General features: G+C 39.1%; 1 protein-coding gene across 2 annotated transcripts; it reads right to left on the reverse strand.

Annotated features, from left to right (window-relative positions):
* Positions 1–541: 541 nt before the first annotated feature.
* POLR1F (RNA polymerase I subunit F) lies at positions 542–19174 on the reverse strand. Of its 2 annotated transcripts, none has more exons than XM_064290041.1 (4): positions 18863–19174; positions 13279–13420; positions 5333–5457; positions 542–3980 (listed from the first exon to the last, which is right to left on the reverse strand). In XM_064290041.1, exons 1-4 carry the CDS (start codon positions 19114–19116, stop codon positions 3581–3583), a joined length of 921 nt encoding a protein of 306 aa, XP_064146111.1. In that variant the 5' UTR covers positions 19117–19174; the 3' UTR covers positions 542–3580. The 2 variants fall into 2 exon arrangements, with proteins under 2 accessions (XP_064146111.1, XP_003407137.1); XM_003407089.4 differs by having other exon boundaries at positions 551–3980; positions 5333–5541; positions 18863–19172.
* Positions 19175–22335: the final 3161 nt, after the last annotated feature.

Genomic DNA, 22335 nt, shown 5'->3' on the forward strand with positions numbered 1-22335 from the left:
ACAATGAATAAATAAGACTGAAGAAGAATTTTTGTGTTTGAATTATGGTGTTGGCTTAGAATATTGACTATATCATGGGCTGCCAGAACAAAGGACAAATTTGTCTCGGAAAGAGTATAGCCAGAATGTACCTTAGAAGGGAGGATGGTGAGATTTTGTCTCACACACTTTGGACATGTTATCAGGAAGGACCAGTCCCTGGAGAAGGACATCATACTTGGTAAAGTAGAGGGTCAGTGAAAAAGAGGAAGATCCTCAATGAGACGGATTGACACAGTGGTTTCAACAATGGGCTCAAACATAGCAAGGATCATGAGGATGGTGCAGGACTTGGCAGTGTTTTGTTCTGTTGTACATAGGGTTGTTATGAGTTGGAACTGACTCGAGGGCACCTAACAATGTTTTAAAATATCTTGAAATTCATTTCTTTTAAAAATTACTGTAAACTGTATATGGAACTGACAATAGCACTTCTGGGAAGTGTTCAAGTGGGTGTGTGTGTGGTGGGAAGAGAGGTGTGGAGGAAGACCAATGACTTAGAGGGTGGGGAACTGAATATACTTTTGCTGTATAATATTTTTAATTAATACATATTTTGACACAAAGTCTTTCTTGAAAGAAAATGTACAAAGATAATGCAAGTTAAATAATATAATACAAATTAAAAATACTTTCTACCATTTGGATGTTTTCCATCTAAATTATCAATGCCGCACTGAGAATACTTGAAAATTATATCATATAAAGGCAAAGTATTGAATACATTTTAGTGAAATAGTGGGTGAAAAGATTAAGAATATCACGTCAAAGACAGTGGTACAATTTGAAACTGCTTTTCATTTAATTTTCAATGTCAAAGCACACGTTGATGCTTTCTGTATATGAAGGACTAAGTGCTAAATGTTGTAGATATAGCTAAGGCATAATCTCAGTCCTCAGGAAGCTTATTATTTGGTCTAGAGAAATTTGATCTAAACACCAGCTTCACAAACAAGTGAAGTTTGAAACAATAATGCAGAGTGCTACAAATGAGTAGAAAATGACCAGAGAAAGCAACAATTATGGCTACAAAGCAACCATAGTGTAGCCCATTTTTAGTCTCGAAAAACTTTTATGGTAGCTTATAAAACCAAACCAAACCTGTTGCTATCCGACTCATAGGGACTCTACAGTGTACAGCATGTGACAAAAAGATATTTGGAAGACACCATAATCAGGGTTTCTTAGTATCAGAAAAAAGCAATGAAGTCATGATGTTCAAGGCAAGACAAATGGCCAGATCTGACTTTCCAAACATTGTGAAAATGCACAAATCTAGTTTCAAGTTTAGAATGCCACTCCCATTTTTTGGCAAAGATACAAATTATTTTAAAATGCAATTGGCAGAGGTACCGCTCAAAGCAAAATAAAAATACTATAAACAAATAAAGATAAAACAATGGGAATTTATTTTCTAAGCCACAGTGTAATTTTCCATGAATTGCATAAATGTGACAGCTTCCTTGGTGTGTATAAATGGAGGGGGGTGTAGGAGGAGGCTTAGAATTGCTTCTCTCTCTCTGAAAAAATAATTGTCTAGATTGTCAGACATGATTACAATGATGTCTTATTTTAAATTTTGAAACCTTTATTAAACATTTTCCAGTTATGCCAGTTATAATGTAGCTTGTTTTAAACTTTTGACTCACACTTCTTTAAACCAGTGCTGTGCAAAAATAAATAAATCTATAAAGTATGTATTTATGTATATGCTTTATATGCACTTTTAAATTTTCTAGTTAAAAAAAGCTGAAATTAATTTTACTATTTAACCCAACTATATTTCACAAATATGAAGGATTGAGATATTTTCTATTTCGGCACATTTTCAGAATCCAGTGTGCATTTTACACTGACAGCACCTTCAGAAGCAAGGGTGATGAGACTTCACGCCATGTACTTTGGACACGTTATCAGAAGGAACAGTCCTTGGAGGACACGCTTTGCAGACAGAGCATCAGCTAAAAAGAGGAAGACCCTCAACTAGATAGGCTGACACAGTGGCTAAAAAACAGGCTCAAACACAGCAGTAGGCGTCTTGAGAATGGTGCAGGACCAGGAAGTTCCATTTTGTTGTACATAGGGTCACTATGAGTTTGAATCGACTCCATGGTACCTAACGACAAATACCTCAATGGTTCAACAGCCACATATATCTAAATGGTGGCCTGCACTCTTTCCCTGCCTGGCATTTACTTGTAGATACTTCGTGAATATCTGCCACTCTTCAAACTATATCCTATCATTACAAATTTAGATCCAAATATACCACTGGCAGAACTTATTACTGAACATTAAGCAAACTAGCACTACATTTGGTACCTAAGTAGCTGCAAAAATGGCTAATATGAGGAGGACAACTCAACCATCTATTTGCAGATACTAACAAAGTCAAAACTGAGTGGGCAATCTACTTTTTCCTTACCACAACTTCTAATTATTTTCTCTATTTTCTCTATTATATTGCATGCATGTGTATGTATGTGTGTGTATGAATCTGCTTCTCCCAACATGTCACAAGGGAAAGAAAGAACTACATCTACCTTGTGTGTCATTATATCCCTGGGCCTCAGTGGAATGTTTTACATGCAGTAGGTGTTCAAATACTTGTTAAATGAATATGGCCATGCACTGACTACCAGCCTGGACCAGACTGTTATTTCGTCACTCAGCATTTAACCATTAATCAAGCTGCGTTCCGCATTTTCTCAATGAAAGCAGTGACAACTGTTTTCTTTTCAGAACAATTTCTAGTAGCCTAGGCCAATCATTAAAGAGTAATATGGCAATTTCCCACTAGTTTGAATCACATTTATTCTGTCTTCACAGCCTCTCCTGCTCTAGCACACAAAAGCAGAACGGATGAAGCACAAATGTACAAGTACAAGCAAACAGTCTCTCCATCAATCTCTTAGACTTAAACACACACTTGGAAGGAAAGAATAGTGAATATTGTTTCCCACCATACAGTCAGCAGTGGCATGGTTCCTAAAACCTCCGGGTACATTAGGAGCTCCTTTGCCAAACCATTTGAAGTTAAACAGAAATACAACCCTGTAGTAGCCATGGTAAAGAAAAATCTAAAAGTACAAAATGTCCTGAATTTTTTAAAAAGTGAAATAAAAAACAACAAAGGTGAAATCTATTATCAAAAACCAGAGATAAAACCCAAAACCAAATCCATTCTTTAATGATATGAATATTTTATTATAAAGTCTTTTTGGAGTCAATGAAATTATAGAAATAATTTTATTTAGATGTAAAATCTGGGAGAATTCAAGAGCCAAAAGTGAGAACTCTACCTTTTATTCTGTATACAATAAAGTGGCATTTTAATAATACTGTTGTTCTCAAAATTAGTTTATAGGCAGTTTTGTAATTCTTCCACACCCACACACACACAAACCCCTCCTAATCAAATGTTTCCTTTTTTGTAAACTATTGGAATATATACTTATTTCACATCAAAATATTTATTCATCCATTGTGTGTAAATCAAACTTTTAAAAATTGAATTCTATTTAAAACACAGTAAAGGAAATTACGTTTTCCTTTTCTTTTTAGGTGAGTGTTCCAGAATTGGGGTAAGTTCAGCCTCCTCACTGTGTTTTCTTTTCTTTTTTTTCTTTTTGTGGTCACTTTGATAACCACTGGAGTCACTGCCTTGGAAAACAGGGTCCTGGTCCTGATCTTCCTGGTGCTTTCTCTTCTTCTTCTTCTTCTTTGGCTCTTCCTCCCAGAGGCCATCCACATTGTTATTAGTCTGCAGGACTGTTTCTTCCTTTGTGGTGACATCCAGTAGCTCTGCAGTACCATCTTTCACTTCGTAAGTCTCTAGGTCTTTCTTCCTTTTCTTTTTCCTCTTTAGAGGTTTTTCAACAGCTTCTTCAGTGATGGTTTCTGTTACTTCTTCAGAAATCTCAGAGCATTTGGCTTGTAAACTGTAAATTAACAATGTAAAATATTAATATAGTAATAAGCAAAAATAAAAGAATAAAATAAGATCAAGCACATCCCAACATGCTAAGATTTTTCTAAATAATGGCAGCAGTACGAGACACAAACTATGGGATAAATTTCAAATATTTTAGCTTGTCAGCCTTCAGCCCACTGAAATATCTTGGAAGTGCTAAAAGCTTCGATTCCAAAGTACTTCTCCCAGCTATTTTTCACTCATAAGAGCAGCAAAAAAGTCTTGTCGAAACATGCTTCTAACTTTTGGTTTGGTTCATAAAAATCTGGTTGCTGAACATTAAAACAATACCCAGTCTTATTAGACAGACCACTAACATTTGATAGAAAATATACTTCTGGTATCTATCAAAGTAATAGAGTTCCCCTTCTACTATTTCAATCCTTATTTCATTGATATTATTTAATTAAATAATATTTACTAATTTAATAATATTGAATTATAATTAAATATTTAATTTAATAATATTTTATTATTTTATTTCATCTATGCTGAGTTAGTATTACCTCAAACATGAACTACTTTACATCACTAAAATAAAAAGGAGTCCTCCTTCTAGAACTGCACTGTCCTATACACAGCCACTAGCCACATGTGATCGTTTAAATTTAAGTTAATTTAGATTAAATAATTAAAAAATTTTATTTCCTTAGTTGCACTATCCACATTCCAGGTGCTAAGTAGGGAGGCTCTGGTACTGTGCAGAAATAGTACATCATCACAGAAAGCTCTATTGGACATATGCTCTAGAACGTCAATCCATGTCAGTTACCTGATATTTATTGAGGCAAATCGAGAAAAAACTGTTAACAGAGCCAACTGCTTTTCGGGGGACTTTTTTTCCCTGTTAAACTTCACTCTTATGACCAAGCTCAAGATTAATTTTGATAAGAATTTTGGTACAGAATAATCCAGAAATTAAAATATCTAGATGACAATAATCAAATTATTATTGTTTCAATTATGTAAAAATAAAAGGAGGTTAAGAGTTACACAACAGAATTATGCATTTAACAGTTCAAGTTCAGAGATCAAATTTTTAAAGCTAACAACAAGCTACAAAATATTCAGCAAAACCAAATTCTGAAAAGCCAGACCAGTTAGCTAGATGCTGAGCTTTACAAAACTAATTTCATGCACTGTAAGGGCAAAAACTAAGGGCACTTAAGACTCCCGTTTACATTGACTTTGTGGCGTCCAAGCATAAATACTCTTGTAAACAGAATTAACATTCATTACAGAGGGGCTCATGCTCTCTAAAGTTAGAATTAAACAGAAACAACTAAGTACTCAGTGATAATATAGTGACAGTGAACTGACCTAGTGGTATTTAGTTTTCCTCGAATGCAGAATACTCCAGCAGCATCTGAGTCTAAACGAAATACTTCAAATTCTAGTTCATCTCCCAAGTTTATCTCCAAGGTCTGCCACTGCTCAGCTGGCATCTGCTCAGGTTTAGGGATAGAGGCATTGAAACAGCCATGGACTAAACAGCCTATGTGGCTGGAAGACACTTTATTAACTGTGCCCTAGGAAGAAGAAGGAAAAAAAGCATAACCCCATGAAGAGATTCACAGAGTTAAAAGGTGAGATTAAGCTTTAGAAGCTCAAAATGATCTTCAAAGAGAAAACATCAAATTAGAGGTATAATGTAATATGGTTAACTAAACTTACTGCATGCCATAACAAAATACTGCTTTAGAAAACTGTAAAACAACCACCCTCCCTTCCCCCAACCTCAAAAAAAAAAAAAAGGAAAACAAAAACAAACAAAAAAGCCACTTTGACCTCCACTGCAGGATTCCTTGGGAAGTAGATTATAACCACATTGAAACCAAGCAGAAAATACTCCTTGATATGACCTACATGAGAAGGAAAGTCTCAAGACCTCAAGGCCAGAAGCAAGCATATGTGTAACAGAATCCACATTATATTTCTATAAACAGACTGTATTTCAAAGTTGAAAAGCATTCCTTAATGATTCAATTTAGCAGGATGTAAGCAATCCTATTAGACGATAGCTTACCCCTTACATGTAAATCTTGAGCATGGTATTTTGGCTAACATAAAAATATTCCTGGAAGCTTTAAAATGAAAATAAAAATGTGTGCTGTATGACTTTCAGCTAAAAACGAAAGTTCCTATAAAACTTAGTCTTCCATTCTTCCCCTAGGAGTCAATATATATAAGCTATATGGATGAAAATCTGAAATATTTTTTAATCACATGTTCTGAATCCTAGAACTGTAAATAATACTGACTTGCATACAGTACTATACAACCTCAGCAACCCCTTACACATGACAGAATAAGACTTCCTGCTCTGTCATGAGGGGTCCGGTATTCCCAGTGGTAGCTCCTGGATGATCTCAAAGTAAGTCTGAAGAAGCTGCCACGTGGCCTCCCACAACTCTAAGAGCAGAAAAGATAGCAGCATTGCTCTGAACTAGCACTCAACTGAAAACCAGACATACTGTATGTAATGGAATCAGTCTTCCAGTGAAGGGCACTAAAGTTCTCATATGGGAAAATACAATCTTCATCCCTAAACTCATGTTAATAGCCTTCTCCATACTGATGAGTCAATAATAAGAGGCATTCTGAAAGCTGCAGTTTTTTAATCCTAAAAGCTAAAATCCCTGTATTTCATTGATGGGAAAGAACTTGCTTATGTTCAAATATGAGAAGGGAAAGATAATAACAGCGATGTGCTGGCCATGAAAATGTGCTGCTTAGATCTCTTGCTATCGGGAACACAGCTGTCTGATGGGCCCAGCTGCTGCCCCTCTGGATCCACCATTGCTATCCTACCTAGGCTATGCTGCCCATGGCCTGCTCCCAGCCAGTGGCTGAGAACAGGAGGGGTACTAATTCAGGTCCATTCCTGTGAGACAGGGGACTCATCTGATGGGCAACTGTGACCTAAGGACTCTCCACTGACCTGATCAAAACTTTCTCAGAACTGCGTTGTAATATGACACTCTTCCCACTCAATCCTCCTTCTTCGCCCTCTCTGTCTCTTGCATCAGCTATCCCTACCCTGTCCCACTCCCTCCCCTGTATTCCTCACAGGTGTTTCCCTCAATAACTACGCATGTCTAATTCTATCTTGGCTTCTGTTTCCTATAAGACTAGAAAAGACATAAGCATTATGGTCAAAACTTGACTTCCAAGTAATAGAACTCAGAACCTGCTCAAAGGTTGACTTTAATTTCCTGGTATCAGGGTACAGAAGAATTAATTCTGGACAAAAAAAGAAAAAAAAAATTCTACTTCGAGTTCTACTTCTAGAAGTTCTCTACAGTATGTATATGTATGTTTATTTAAGTCAGCTGGGTTCAATAAGTATCATGAATGAAGAGAAATGTCCATATGATGATATCATAGATTACATATGGCATGGCAGGCACAGGCCTAAATGCTGAGAATGCACTGATAAACAAAAGAGGAGTTCACGTTGGAGTGACAATAACACATAAACTAAGAAACATATAATTACAAACCGTGATACATGCTATGGAGAAAAAGAATGGATTAGGTATCAGTTGGTCATGAAAGGGACAACATTTAGGCTGTAACCTGAAGGACAAGAGGGTAGAGAGCATTTCCTGCAGAGAGAACAATATGTCCAGAAGCCATATGGTGGAAAGCAATTTAACTCTTTCCAGATAGAAGGGAACCCTGGTGGCGTAGTGGTTAAGTACTACCCCTGCTAACCAAGAAGTCGGCAGTTCGAATCTGCCAGGTGCTCCTTGGAAACTCTATGGGGCAGTTCTACTCTGTCCTATAGGGTTGCTGTGAGTCGGAATGGACTGGACGGCAGTGGGTTTGGTTTGGGGTTTTAGAAAGAAGGCCAGGATGGCCAGAGCACAGTAAAGGGTCTCAAGGGACCACACTGGAGAGGCAGATGCCAGATCACTCAGATCTTGCTGGATATGGTACGAAGTTCCAAGATTTTATTTCAAATACAGTAGGAGGCCATTGAAGGGCTTTAAGCAAACTGATTACATTGCAAACGGATAACCTGGAGAGCTTCCATTTTCTTCTAAAAATCTCATTGAAATGAAGTAAGAAAGTACAAATCAAAAAAACCGAACCCACTGCCGTCAAGTTGATTCCAACTCATAGCGACCCTATAGAACAGAACAAAACTGTCCTGTAGGGCTTCCAAGACTGTAAATCTTTATGGAAGCTGACTTCCACATCTTTCTCCTGTGGAGCAGCTGGTGGGTTCAAATCACTGACCTTCTGGTTGGCAGCTGAGTACTTAGCCACCATGCCACCAGGACTCCTAAGAAAGCACACAAGGGAATAAATTCACAAAAGCTCTGAGAACTGGAAGGGAAGGGAAGGGAAGACCCATTGGCAGGGATCTAATTTCTGCAAGAGCTGGAATCACACTGGTAGAAAAGCCTAGCAGAGGAAAGCACAGCTCGAAGCCCTGAGCCACACTGCTCCTCCTGGCTTTTTCATCCCAGTGAACTCCATGCCTCTAGTTTCTAAAGGCCACGTTGGAGTGACAATAACACATAAACTAAGAAATATATAATTACAAACCGTGATACATGCTATGGAGAAAAAGAATGGATTAGGTATCAGTTGGTCATGAAAGGGACAACATTTAGGCTGTAACCTGAAGGACAAGAGGGTAGAGAGCATTTCCTGCAGAGAGAACAGTATGTCCAGAAGCCATATGGTGGAAAGCAATTTAACTCTTTCCAGATAGAAGGGAACCCTGGTGGCGTAGTGGTTAAATACTACGGCTGCTAACCAAGAGGTCGGTAGTTCTTGGTTAGCAGCCGTAGTACTTAACCACTACTCAGCCAAAAACCCTGCAGTCAGTCTTAACTTCAGTATTTCTGTCACATTCCACATTTAGTTATCAATCAGCAAATCCTGTTGGCTCTATTTTCAAAATACATCCAGAACCCTCATGCTCCTACCCCTACAGTGTTACCAACCGGTCCAATCCACTGTTGCCACTCACTTTGATTATGAAACAGTCTCTTAACTGGTCTCCTTGCCTGTATCTTCCCCCAGTCACAACCAGTCTAATCTTTACACAGGTACCTGGTTACTTAAGCTAAACCACATACTTCTGCATAAAGCTTTTTCACGGCTTCCCTTCTCTCTTAGAGCATAAGCTCACCATGGACTGAGGGAGAATGTGCAGACTGGCTAACAACTCTCTCTATTCTAGCCCCCTTCTGCTAAATACTAGAGGTTAGAAAGCTAGACTACTTTTCCCAGACTCACGATCCTGGGTTACACCTGTGTCAACATAAGCAAATGAACATTGTTAAAATTTGGATGGTAAAAGTTAAGTAAGAGGTGGCGGCCGTGACAGTGGCCTGCATCTGAGGCTCTGCCGGTATTGGGAGGCAGGTTGTAGGCATCTATTTTAAAGGCATGGATTAGGTTGAATGGTATAGCCCGGAAGCCAGTAATTAGAGCAGTGATTCCTAATTATGACAATTAACAGCATCTGTGCTTACCAAATCTGTAGTTATTCTCTGAGTTACCTCTGGAAACTCAGCCTAAACCCTGTCCCTTTATCTACTATAACTTCATTAGTACTTAATTTCCTATAATAAATTCATTTTTGTTTAAAAGAAATGTGATTAGTTTCCGTTATCTGAAATTCAAACTGATATTATTTAAAAGACTAAAAATCTACTCCCTCCAACCTTCCCAACCTCTCTGACCCCATATTCCACTACTCTTCCCCTCACTTACTCTAGTTTAGCCACACTGGCCACCTTGCTACTCTTCAAACGCCCAAGCATATTCTCATCTCAGGTCTTTGCATTTGCTCTTCCTTTATTCAGATGCGTTCTTACTCTAGATACCTGAAAGGCTACCTCCTCAACTTCCTACAGGTCTCTGCAAATGTCACCTAAGCAGTCAGCATTTCCTGACCACCTTACACAAAACAAGTCACTTCACCTCCAACCACCTTATTTTCTTTTTCTTATTCTGTTTTTCTCTTTAGCACTTATCATCAACCAATATGCAATTTAATTACTTCTTTATTTATCAGTTTCCCCCATGTATGCTCCAAAAGAACAGAGATTTTATTTTGTCTACAGCTGTCTTCAGCACCTTTAAATAGCACCTAAGCACTCAGTGGATAGTTGCTAAATAAAAATGGAATAAAGAAACTGCCAGGTTCTGCTTAAGCACTGGAGTTTCTGCTTCAGAGGAGGGCTCTCCTTATTTGATCAGTCAGTATTCTGACTTTCCAATCATGTACCTTAATGTGAAGTTGCCATTACACTCACTCACCCAAGTACACAAAATCCGCCCCCCGACACACACCCTTTTAACTCAGAACTGAAGCCACTCCCGGAGTCTACCCTTCAGCCAAAGACTAGACAGGTCTATAAAAGAAACAATAACACACATGAGGAACGTGCTTCTTAGTTCAATCATGTACACAAGATCAAACGGGCAACACTTGTCCAAAAGCAAGGACAAGAAGGCAGGAAGGGACAGGGAAAATGGATGGATGGAAATGGGGAATTGGGGTGTGGAAGGGGAGAGTGTTGACACATAGCAGGGATAGCAACCAATGTTACAAAACAATTTGTGTATAAACTGTTGAATGAGAAACTGATTTGCTCTGTAAAGTTCCATCTAAAGCAAAAAAAAAAACTACAGTTCAAAAAAAACTCCCACTCCCAACCCCTGTCCCCTGCCATTTGGGAAAGATGCCTCGGAAGGAAGATCACCATAAAGCAGCATATTACCCACATCAACAATCTTGGGCATTAACCTGATCCTTTAGGCATAAAAATAAACAGACTACCAAGTATGCCAAAACATAAGGAAAATTGTAAGCATGAATAAGAGCCAATATAAATAGAGCTGACCTAAAAAAGAAAGAGGCAATTTAAAAAGGACAAAATTAAATTTTAATTATAAACTTCAAAGAGATTCAAGATTAGTCCCATAAAACAAGAACAGATGCTATGGTGGGAAAAAAAAGTTTAAGGAAAAAAAAAATAATAATGGGAACACTAAGCCTGTTGAAATTTAATAATTAAAACAAAAACAGTAATAGAAAGACTAGAAGGAAAAAGTTGAGGAACTGTCCACAACAGAGAAAAAAGATTGGAATGAAAAAATGTAGGAGCAAAGTTAAGTACTCAATCAACACAGGAGAACCAAACTCTATCAAATAGAACCTGCAGGGGAAAAAAAACTAAATGGAGAAGATATTACAAAAAAAAAAAAAGGTGAGTTTTCCAAAGCCAAATGATGTTTCAGATTGAAACAGCACCGTAAAATCCTTGAAATATTATACATTTCATATATCTAACAATAAGGTTATTAAAGCTCTCAAAGAGAAAACACAGAAATTAATAGGTTATTTTCATCACAACACTGGATGCTAGAAAAGAACGGAACTTTAGCATTCTTCGAGAGAATTATTTTAAATGAAGAATTCTACACACAGCCAATGGGAATAGAAATGAAAAAAATAAAAAGGCATATGAATTCGAAAGGAAGACATACACTGTAACTATCTGCAGGCACTTGTGCACACAGAAAATTCTAAAGAACCAACAGAAAAACAAACAAAAAATACAAAGAAGAGAATTTAGCAAGGTTGCAGGATACAAGGCTAATATATAAAAATATATGTATTTCTATGTTCTAGATATGAATAATTGGAAAATAAAGTAAAAAACACCATCTACAATAGCATTAAGAATAATATACTTGCGGACACACTTAATAAAATGCATGCAAGATTCCTACACTGAAAACTATAAAACTGCTGAAAGAAATTAAAGAAAATCTTATAAATGCTCACAAACTGCAAAACTAAGTATGTTAAGTATCAAAATATACATTTTCCCCAAGTTGACCAACATATTCAACATACTCCAAAGCAAAATCCCAGTGATTTTTTTTTTAGACAAACTAATTGACAAACTCTAACATTTATATTGAAATGAATACCTAAAATAGCCAAAACAATCTTGAAAAAGAAGTTCCGTTAGACAAGACAGCACAAGTATATTACTGGCATAAAGACAGATGAATAGGTCAAGGGAATAAAAGTCTAGAAACAGGCCCACACTTATAAAGTCAATTGCTTTTTGACAAATGCCTTTGTGAGAATTCAATGGGGGAAAGAAAAGTCATACATGGGACTCAAACAAATGGACAGTTACACGGAAAAAAAAAATGCATCTTCACCTCTACCTCATCCTTGAACAAAAAATTATTCAAGAGTGATTTCAGACTTAAACAGCAAAGCTAAAACTACAAAGCTTATAGAATATTTTCACATTCTGGGGATAAACCAAGTTCCTTAGATAGGATCCAGAAAGCAATAGCCATACAAGTGTAAACCGATATACTGGATCTTATCAAAATTAAAAGCTTCTGGTCTTCAAAAGATACCATTAAAAATAAACAGACAAGTCACAGACTGGGAGAAAAAAAATCACAGCATATTTATCTGAAAGAAATTTGTATCATGTTATAGATGACAAGTAGAGAATAAGTGTAGACAGAGAGAGGAGAAAACCTAACTGTCGTGCCAGGGTTCAAGGTTGCCCACAAAAGACCATAGCACACACTCTAACAGTGCGTGGGAGATGCTTTATCCACACAGAGAAGAGACAGAGCTTCACTAGGGGGCAATGGTCTCCCGTGGCCAGCAGGATCATCCTGCATATGGTTGGTGCAGGCCAGATGTTCTATGTTCACCACTCTAGTGCCACAGTCCAGAGACCCTGTTCCCTCCTGCCGGGAGGACATAAAGAAGTAGGGTTGGCCAGGTGCCATACAGTGCCCACACATGTGCAAGGGATAGAGAAAGTTACTGTGTGCCCAGAACAGGGGGAAGGCTTCTCTGATGAGGAGGGACTGGGTATGAGTGAGAGACTCCATTCCCAAGCTCCTTATCAGAGATGTTCTGGGCCCAAGGACTCTACTTGGGCAGCCTGGGTGGGATGTACAGAGGCTACCCAGCAGACCATGCCCAAACAATAACTCAACAATAAAAAGACAAAAACACAATTAAAAATGGGCAAAGGACTTGCACAGGCCCTTCATATGTAAAGAATAAATTTGAATGGGACATTTACTCTGTAAATGCATGTGAGTTTTAGGATGGAGTTAAAGTAAGTAAATAAATAAATAAATAAACAAAAAATAAATAACTTTTTAATGTAGGTTTATATAATCCCTTACAGTTTTCCAAATTACGTAATTATATACAGAAAACTAGAAAGAAATGATATACGTACCATAAGCTTTTGCCCTGGTTCAGGGCAGAAAATAACAAAATCTGCTTCAATGTTAAGATGAATGTGTCCTTGATCATCATAAATATCTCCCAGCTCACCCACTACTTTGATGTTATCATATGCAACAGGGACACCTAAAAGGCTGTATGAAAAAAAAAAGGAATTAAAAAATGACATATTTTACTCTCTTTTAAACTAGGTCATTTTCATGCTGATTAGATAATTCAAGAGTCCAAAAAGTACACCATTTACCTGTTGCCGTTAAGTGGATTCGGACTCACAGCGACCCTACAGGAGAGAGAACAACTGCCCCATAGGGTTTCCAAGGCTGTAATCTTTACAGAAGCAGACTGTCAGATCTTTTTCCCAAGAAGCGGCTGGTGGGTTCGAACCACTGACCTTTCGGTTAGCAGCAAACTGCTTAACTACTGTACCACCAAGACTCCTTCCAAAAAGCATACTTTTCCTAAATACAACCACCCATGCCAAAAATATAACATATGGTTATTATATAACATCTTTGGAAACTCAATTTTACCAAAGGGTTCCAATGTATTGACTAAGTTAATAACGGTTATTTAAACAAAAGGTCCAATTATGCATTAGCAATTAAGTTGACTCATCTTCCCTATTTGCTACCCATTTGAGTTTTAGTCATGCTAGAATGAAACAACGTAACTTAGCAAGGAACATGTCTGTGTGTTTCTATGAGTATGCCAGAATGAGAGGCAATTTTTGTTATCATCCATTGTTACCAATTTTCTCTATTTAATGGGATATAGCAAGCTAAGCATTAGGGTTAAAGCAGAAGCTTCTAAATATTAAACCAATGATTTAATAGAAAAAAATCTCAACAAGCAACTGTTACTAGAAAATGGAAATGTTAAGAAATACAACTGTATCATTTATTGAGAACTGATCCTGACTTACTTAACTTTCTTTAGATTATTCTAAAATTTAGACAGTCAAGATTAGGGGGTAACTACAATTTCAAAATGTAATTCTCAAATTCTTAGGTAATTATAACAACACTTAGGGGTACAGGCCTGATGGCTCTACACCCCATACCCACTACCTCTTCCAGAATGGGTTTTCTGTACTCTTCCAAGCCAGGCTGAAATCCTCTCCGTGCTCCTATATGACTAGTGTATAACTTGATCACTGGTCTTAATCTCATTTTGTTTAATCTATCTGTATATATGCCTAGATTCTGCACAAGACTTAAAGAAATCTATCTGTATATATGCCTAGATGCTACACAATACTTAAAGAACCTTGAGAAGAGAGAACATTTTTGTTGAACTCAAAATTCTAGAATGATTTAGGAGAATAAGAGAAATATTTTATTCCCAATAGCTGTTGGAACCAAAGGAAAGTAACCTTAAAAAACTACCAAAATTAAGAAAACCATAAACTCAGAGACTTACTCAGGAAAGCACTCTCTTGTTAATTTCTGCATGTGGCTTTCCTAATCAGGAACCATACCATCACTAAGACAATACAAGGTACACAGAAAATACAAAGTTAGAGAACAAAACCAAAACCAAACCAAACCCACTGCCATTGAGTTGATTCCAATTCATAGCGACTCTATAGGACAGAACAGCACTGCCTAATAAGGTCCCCAAGGAGTGCCTGGTGGATTTGAACAGCCAACTTTTTGGTTAGCATTCGTAGCATTTAACCACTGCGCCACCAGGGTTTCCTTAGAGAACAAACTGCCGAACTTACTACACAGAAAATCGGAAGTTAAGACTTGAACCTAACTCTTAAAAAAAAAAAAAAAAAAAACACAAAGTTATCTTTGCATGTTTTTAATATACATTAAAATTCCCAGGAATGTAACTAATATGTAAATTCAAGGGAAGCTTGTTCTGTTCGGAATTTTACTGAGAATTATTCACTATTTCAAGAAAGCATTGCGCCAGGGGGGACACTGCATGTGTGATCTGAGTTGTGCATTCAAAACACCTGAATCAGCCCCCGTGTGTAACTGACGCAGTCCCCATGTCTCTGACGCGACATCTAGCCACTTCAGTCTTTCCGTGTAGTCACCCCTGAGCATTAGCATGCTGAAATACATTTTATTATATCGTATCAGAGCGCCACGTAGTTTTTTTTGGAATTGCATTGTTGTTGTAGCTGCCGACCAGTAGATTCTGATTCATGGTGACCCCGTGTACAGAGAGCAGAACTGCTCCACAGGGTTTTCAAGGCTGTGAACTATCTGAAGCAGACCGCCAGGCCTGTCTTCAAGGTGCCTCTGGGTGGGTTCAAACCACCAACCGTTAAGCTAATAATCTAGCACTTAGCCATCTGCACCAGCCAGGGATTCCGTAAAATTGTGTAGGTGGGTTATATTATCTTTACATTTTATTTCGGCATAGTAAAGAGGACACCGTAAGATAGTAAAGGTGGCACTGCAAAATATTAGTTATAAAAAGGAGGAGCTGCTGACAAGATAATGTGACAATAGAGCCTAGGTGCAGAAAGGTTTGTATAAATCCATCAAACTTTTGGGAAAGCAATTCAAAGTATGTAAGTTACTAAAGGTCACCAGAAATGCAAAGACAGATACTCCAACACTATATATCTTTTCCTTCTTTCCTTTTGTTTTTCTGAAACCTTCTTAAGTAGGCTTCCAGGCAGCGTGATTGCCTCACTTGAGATATTTAGGGAAAAATCAAGTTTAAGGGATGCTTAGAGTACACATTTAAGACTTATCTGAATTTCTAGGAGGAACATACTTGCCACTGTCAATTAATTCAAAAGCTGTCATATGGAACACAGATAGGTTTCCCCTCTCCTTTTTCTGAATGGCCTTAAAGGCACAAGTTAGAAGCCACACAATGTTAGAAAACTACTTACTTTGTCTAAGCAAAGACAGCCCAAAGTTGAAATGAGATACCTTTGAAAAAAAATCTCGTTACTGGGAAAAGAAAGGTGAGGGAATACTGTTGAGAGGGCTTAAAAACTACTCTGAGAGCCATTTTCAATTCCTCCCTTTCCTCAGCCTCTACCTGATTCTATCGGGTGGCCATTAAGTCTGAAAACATAAACAACTATACTAAATAAGTGGTTTATTAATATTATGCCACAACCCATGATATGTGCAATGTATTGTCACTCAGTAGCAATGCACAGTTCACCACATGACACCAATCACCATGAACTAGGCACATTAATGAAGCCTTTCTACACATACATGTGTTAACATTGCCTCACATGACTTGTAACTGATGTGCACTGAATAAACCTGCATCTTTAGCATACCTCACAAGTAACTGAAGGGGTGAGGTAGGTCTGTTTAGGATGCAGCCTGCTCCACATGGCTAAATGGTCCAAAACAGTTCCAGAAATTATCATTTAATAGGTTCCTTAAATTATCATGCAATCATTCTGGTGTAATAGCTTCTGCCTGAGCCACGCAGGGTAACTTTCCCCTACCCTGTCAAGTGAAGGCATTAAGTGGTTATGAAAAGTAGTAAAATACATTAAATGGTTGTCTGTTTCCAGATTTTATGTATGTCACCTTGTATATCCTCAAATCTCTCAAATCCACCCCCTCTAATTTTTCTCTGTAATGATTATGATCTCTTAATTGGTCTCCGTGTCTACTGCCTAAACCTTCTTAAACCATCATTTAATGCTATTAAGTATGGTTGCTAAAACTGCAAATCTGATGATGTCCCAGGGACTCTCTCAAGTGTATGCCAAGTCTCAGAGTTGGATGAACTGCTAGTCCTGTTTAAGCACATTGAGAAAAAAAAAGAAAGGAAAACCCAAAACAAAGCAAGAACAAAAAAAAAAAAAAAAGAGAGAGAAAGGCAAACATGACTATCCTTTCTGAGTCACCCATCTTTGACTTCCTCTCCTCTCCAAGTGCACCCCAATAGCTTTCCCCTGATATAAAAACCTTATTCCAGTTATGTAGTACTTACAGTTCCTGCATCACAGCATACTATTTCACATCTGAATCCATTGTTTGGGGCCCTAGTGGCACAGTGGTTAAGCGTTAGGCTGCTAACCAAAAGGTCAGCAGTTCGAATCCATGAGCCCCTCCTTGGAAACCCTAGGGAGCAGTTCTACTCTATTCTATATGGTTGCTGTGAGTCAGAATCAACTCCATCACAATGGGTCTGGATTTTGGTTTTATTCATTGTTCATGGCGCTCTCTTTACTTGGAATACTACCATCTAAAAGTATCCTCCCTCTGTCAAGTCATTCTCAAAACTCCCAAAATCCAACTCACACTCCTTTTCTTACTATAACATAATAGAGATTTATGTCAAATTTTAACACTTAACTAGATTTGGCTTACATTTATATCCCTCTATTAAATCTTGAAACTCCTTGAAACAAGAATCTAGCTTTTTGTTTTTGCATACCAGGTCGCCAGTATAACCCCGTTGCTGTTGAGAGGATTCCGACTCATAGCAACCCTATAGGACAGTGTAGAACTGCCCCATAGGGTTTCAAATGAGGGCCTGGTGGATTCGAACTGCCGACCTTCTGGTTACCAGCTGTTGCTCTTAACCAGTATGCCACCAGGGTTTCCAGGTCGCCAGTAGGGCCAGGGCAAATGTTTGCTGGTGTTTGCAGGAAGTTGTACAAGATTGATGGATGTGATTGATTGTTAACCCGTGTTAGGTCCAGGATCCCTGGAGAAAGTGTTAAAGGTTTTGAATATTTTCCCCAAGGAAATTCACACAGGAAATTTCTGCAACTGGGGAGCGGCGGTGGTGTCATGGAATTCCTGAAGGGCTACTATGAGTTCCTAGAGAATCCATTAACCTCACCTTTAGAACTCATGTTTTTCAGTCAAAGTAGTCTAGTCGAGTATTAAGGTGCATTTTTCTTCCACCTGTAGATTCTCAATTTTCAGAGGACTTTTCAACACCTTAATTTAAAGGAACCAGAGGGCTTTTCCCCTCAAGAGCAACAGGCAGACCAGTTAGGCTTCCATTGCTCTTAAAAACGAAACAAAACTAATGGTATTTCCCTCGTGCCCGATTAGATCCAAGGGAAGAGAATACGGGTAGTTATCAGTGCAAACATAACAAACAACAAAAACGTCCTTTATGTTTTATAATTAAACGATTGTGCTCACGCTTCACGTGCAATTTTCTGTAGAATCATAGACTCTATTGAGGCACTGCATTCCAAACTTTCATTTGACCAATGAGAAAGCTATCCGCAAGGAGCTAAATGATGCGTTCATTGCCAAAGAAACTTGATCTACTAGGTCTCCAGACCCTAGACTGTCTGTTTCGGAGTGAGCTTCTCCACTCCCCCCAATCCACGGCAATCACTTCATCTTTCAGTCTTCTTTCCTGACTACGAAAGGGGCCCTGGAAAGATCTCGACCACGCAGGCAGGTACTGGCTTTGGGGGGTAGATCAGGACCCCAGAATGCCTCGGAGCTAGTTCCTGTTGGGCAGCTGCGACTTTCCCCATTTGCCCCTTTTCTGCTGCGCCATCGACAGGATCACTCGCCGTTCCCTCCTCCTCTACCCAGAAGGGGCTTCAGGCTACGTTATGGCGTTGTCCCCAAAGTAAAAGAAAAAAGCAAAGATACTGGTACCTCTCCGAATAGCGCAGGAGCTCCGCGTCGAGCTGTTCTCGGATGCCAGTGCGTTTCCTGTTGAGGTAGCGCGGTGACAACGCGATGTGCCTCCGGTGCGGCCCGGCCACCAGGCAGGAGTAGTGGTTACTCACCAGCGCGCAAGCGGCAGCGTAGGTTGGCAGCTCCAGACAAGGCAGGACGCCGGCCGGTCCCACCACCGGCCCTTCGGAGGCAGCCTTTGGCCCCGGTACCGCCGAACAACCTGCAGCCATGAGGCTTGTCAGGTTTCCCACGGCGCGCGCCACTGACGCACGAACAACTGCTTTCTCTCCCCGACGAGTTGTTTAAACGTCATCCCGCAGGTACCCCGCCTCTAACAATTTCCTCTTCTCGGGCTGCGTTACAGAGCACTGACCAGCAGGGGGCAACCGCTTGTCTGTGCTCCGAAGCCAGCCTGCTACGAAACTGGTTGATGCTGAGCATGCGCGAAGGCCAAATAACGAGGCTTTGGACAGCAAAGTTAACAGTATTTATTTTAGCTCCTTTCCTGTGGCGAAACCCTGGTGGCGTAGTGGTTTAGTGCTATGGCTGCTAACCAAAGTGCTATGGCTGCTAACCAAAGGGTCGGCAGTTCGAACCTTCCAGGCGCTCGTTGGGAACTCTATGGGGCAGTTAGGACTGTCCTATAGGGCCACTATGAGTTGGAATTGACTTGAATGCACTGGGTTTTGTGTGATGTCCTGTGTAAGTTTGGGGGGGGGTCCCGGGGGTCCCACCTTGATCATTGCTAGTAGTCATGTGCTTTTACGGGGTTTTATAAACCTCGACGGTACAGTAATATACCAATAAATGTCTATGGAGTGTGTTTTATGCAAGCAGCTCAAACCAAAACCAAACCCACTGCCGTCGAGTGGATTCCAACTCATAGCGACCCTATAGGACCGAGTAGAACTGCCCAATAGGGTTTCCAAGGAACGCCTAGCGGATTCAAACTGCTGACCTCTTGGTTAGCAGCCGTAGCACTTAACCACTACACCACCAGGGTTTCCGAAAAGCAGCTCAGATCCTCAAATGCAACACACCTGAAAGTGAGCCCTCGGTCTCTCTCAGTTCAGTTTCTCTCCGGATTCTACAATCGCTAATTCAGCAAAATATACCACGGCCTTCCAGGTGGCTCAGCCCAGCTATCACCTTTGAGACCTCTCCCTTACGATTTAATCCACCCCAAGGCTTGTATCACCCCAAATTGCGGAAATCTCTCTCCAGTAGGAGACTTGTGTTCATCCTCACTGCTCAAACTACAGAACAGGCTTTCTTCTGCTTGTGGAAACCTGGCCTAATGGTCAGGACACTCTAGAGCAGCTTGGGAACGCGTCGAAGAAGCACGAGTTTTAGCCAAAGTGAGTGCTGGCGGTTTTGTAGAAAGCAATCCAGGCAATATGGCATGGTTGATAGGAGCCAGGTGCAAATCCGGGCTTTCGCGCCTTGAGAAACTTGCTTGCTCTTTTTAAATTTCAACGTCCTTACCTGTAATTTAAAGATAAGATGAAACAGTGAAGTTGTGAGGCTTAAGCAAGATAATGATAGTGGAGTACTAAACCCAGTGACTGACCTGTAGTAAGTGCTCAACAATATATCTTTTTTTCAGTTCGTGATTGGTGCCTCAATATAATATGCTTAATTAAATCTAACTAAGACCCTGAAGTTGAGCTTGGGACCAGGAACATATATGCCCTTATTGAACGAATAACCAGGTAAACCAAAAAACCAAACCCAGTGCGGTCGAGTCGATTCCAACTCATAGCGACCCTATAAACCCTATATATTAAAAAAAAAAAAAAAAAAAAATTAGAGCCTTCAATTTAGAGGAAGATTTAAAGAATGCATAAAACCTGGAGTATGTCTTGGCTCCAAATCTTTTTTTTTTTTTTTTGCTTTGGTGTTAACTGTTAGGTGCGGTCTAGTCGGTTCCAACTCATAGAGAACTATGTGCAACTTAATGAATCCTTGCTATGATTGGTGTTGTTAGCATAATTATTTCAGCTCCTCCTCGGTGTACTGCCATTATAAGTGAATCATATATGTAATATTTGATTCAGATTAAAGTAATTTAATTTCGCTATATCTCCCTAAAATATTTTGTTAATAAAATTTATTCTATATATGCAGTATGCATTCTGAGATACAATTTGTGATTTTGTTGGTCCGTATGAAGAATTAAAACAGCTTTCATACAAACTAGTTGTTTGAAATAAATATATCCAGTTAGGGAAATCGTCTTGTGTTAGCCATTTAATGAATTGTGAAATACAGCGCTTTTAGGGAAAAATGTGTGAAATGTGCCTAATGGATTTTGGAAATGAAGAAACAATGAACAAAAATCTGTACAAAGATATGTAACAAAACTACTGGTTCATGAGGGGCACTGGTGGCAGTTGTTAAGAGCTGGGCTGCTAACCGGAAGGTCGGCAGTTCGAACCCACCAGTCTCTCCTTGGAAACCCTACGGGGCATTTCTACTCCGTCCTATAGGGTCAGTATCAATCCACCCCACAGCAACAGGTTTGTTTGTTTGTTGATTGGTTGACGCAGACCACTTGCAATTCACAAGTGTGTCACCAGATGGCAAACATGAACTTTAAAATTGTGATGTTTCGCTTTAGACCAAGATGCTGTAGGAATGGCAAAGATCGAGCAGCTGTTTATTGACTGCTTGTTTTTAGCAACAATATCTTTTTTTAAAAAGTCTTAGGATCAGTTTTTGACTCTGAAAGTTTCTCCTACTTGCTTATTAAATTGTAGACCTTAACTGATATACACCATGCTCATAGAAGGCTTAGGAACAATGAAGGGGAAAAATAATAACGGAGCACATATACTACATCTTATTGGATGTCATAGATCTGGCATTTTACAAAGGGTAGCTGTTGCTGTACATGCATAAAAATGAAGTAATTCCAATGGCTCTGTCTATAAATTAAGATCCAACTCCTTAAATAAGGCGTGCTTTTATTGGTGGTCCTCAAAGTGAAATCCCTGGACCAACAACATCAGCAGCACCTGGGCATGTACTAGAGAGGCACATTCTCAGGCCCCACTACAGGCTAGTGAAGCAGAACTCTGGAGCTGGAGCCCACCAATCTCATTTAAACAACTCTCCAGGTGAATGTAATTCCTGCTGAGGTTTGAGAAACAGTGCCTGTCAAGAGGCCTGAAATATAGGGGAGAGGCCCTGAATTGATTGTTTCTATTCAGGTATAATTGATGTAAACACACTGATAATTAACAACCACTTGATGAGCTGTTTCATTTGCTTTAGTGTTAAAACACAGTAAAGATTGCTAAATAATGAACATAAAATGGTACACAATTTACAAACACCCGGAAAGGAAGAAGTTCATTCTCACACGTTTGTTACACAGAATGAATTTCGGCCTATGTTCCCCTTTGGATAGTACAGAAAGGGATAGCCTTAGAGTGATTTTTTAAATT

This window comes from Loxodonta africana, chromosome 8 (assembly GCF_030014295.1).
Source record: "Loxodonta africana isolate mLoxAfr1 chromosome 8, mLoxAfr1.hap2, whole genome shotgun sequence".
Lineage (NCBI taxonomy): Eukaryota > Metazoa > Chordata > Mammalia > Proboscidea > Elephantidae > Loxodonta > Loxodonta africana.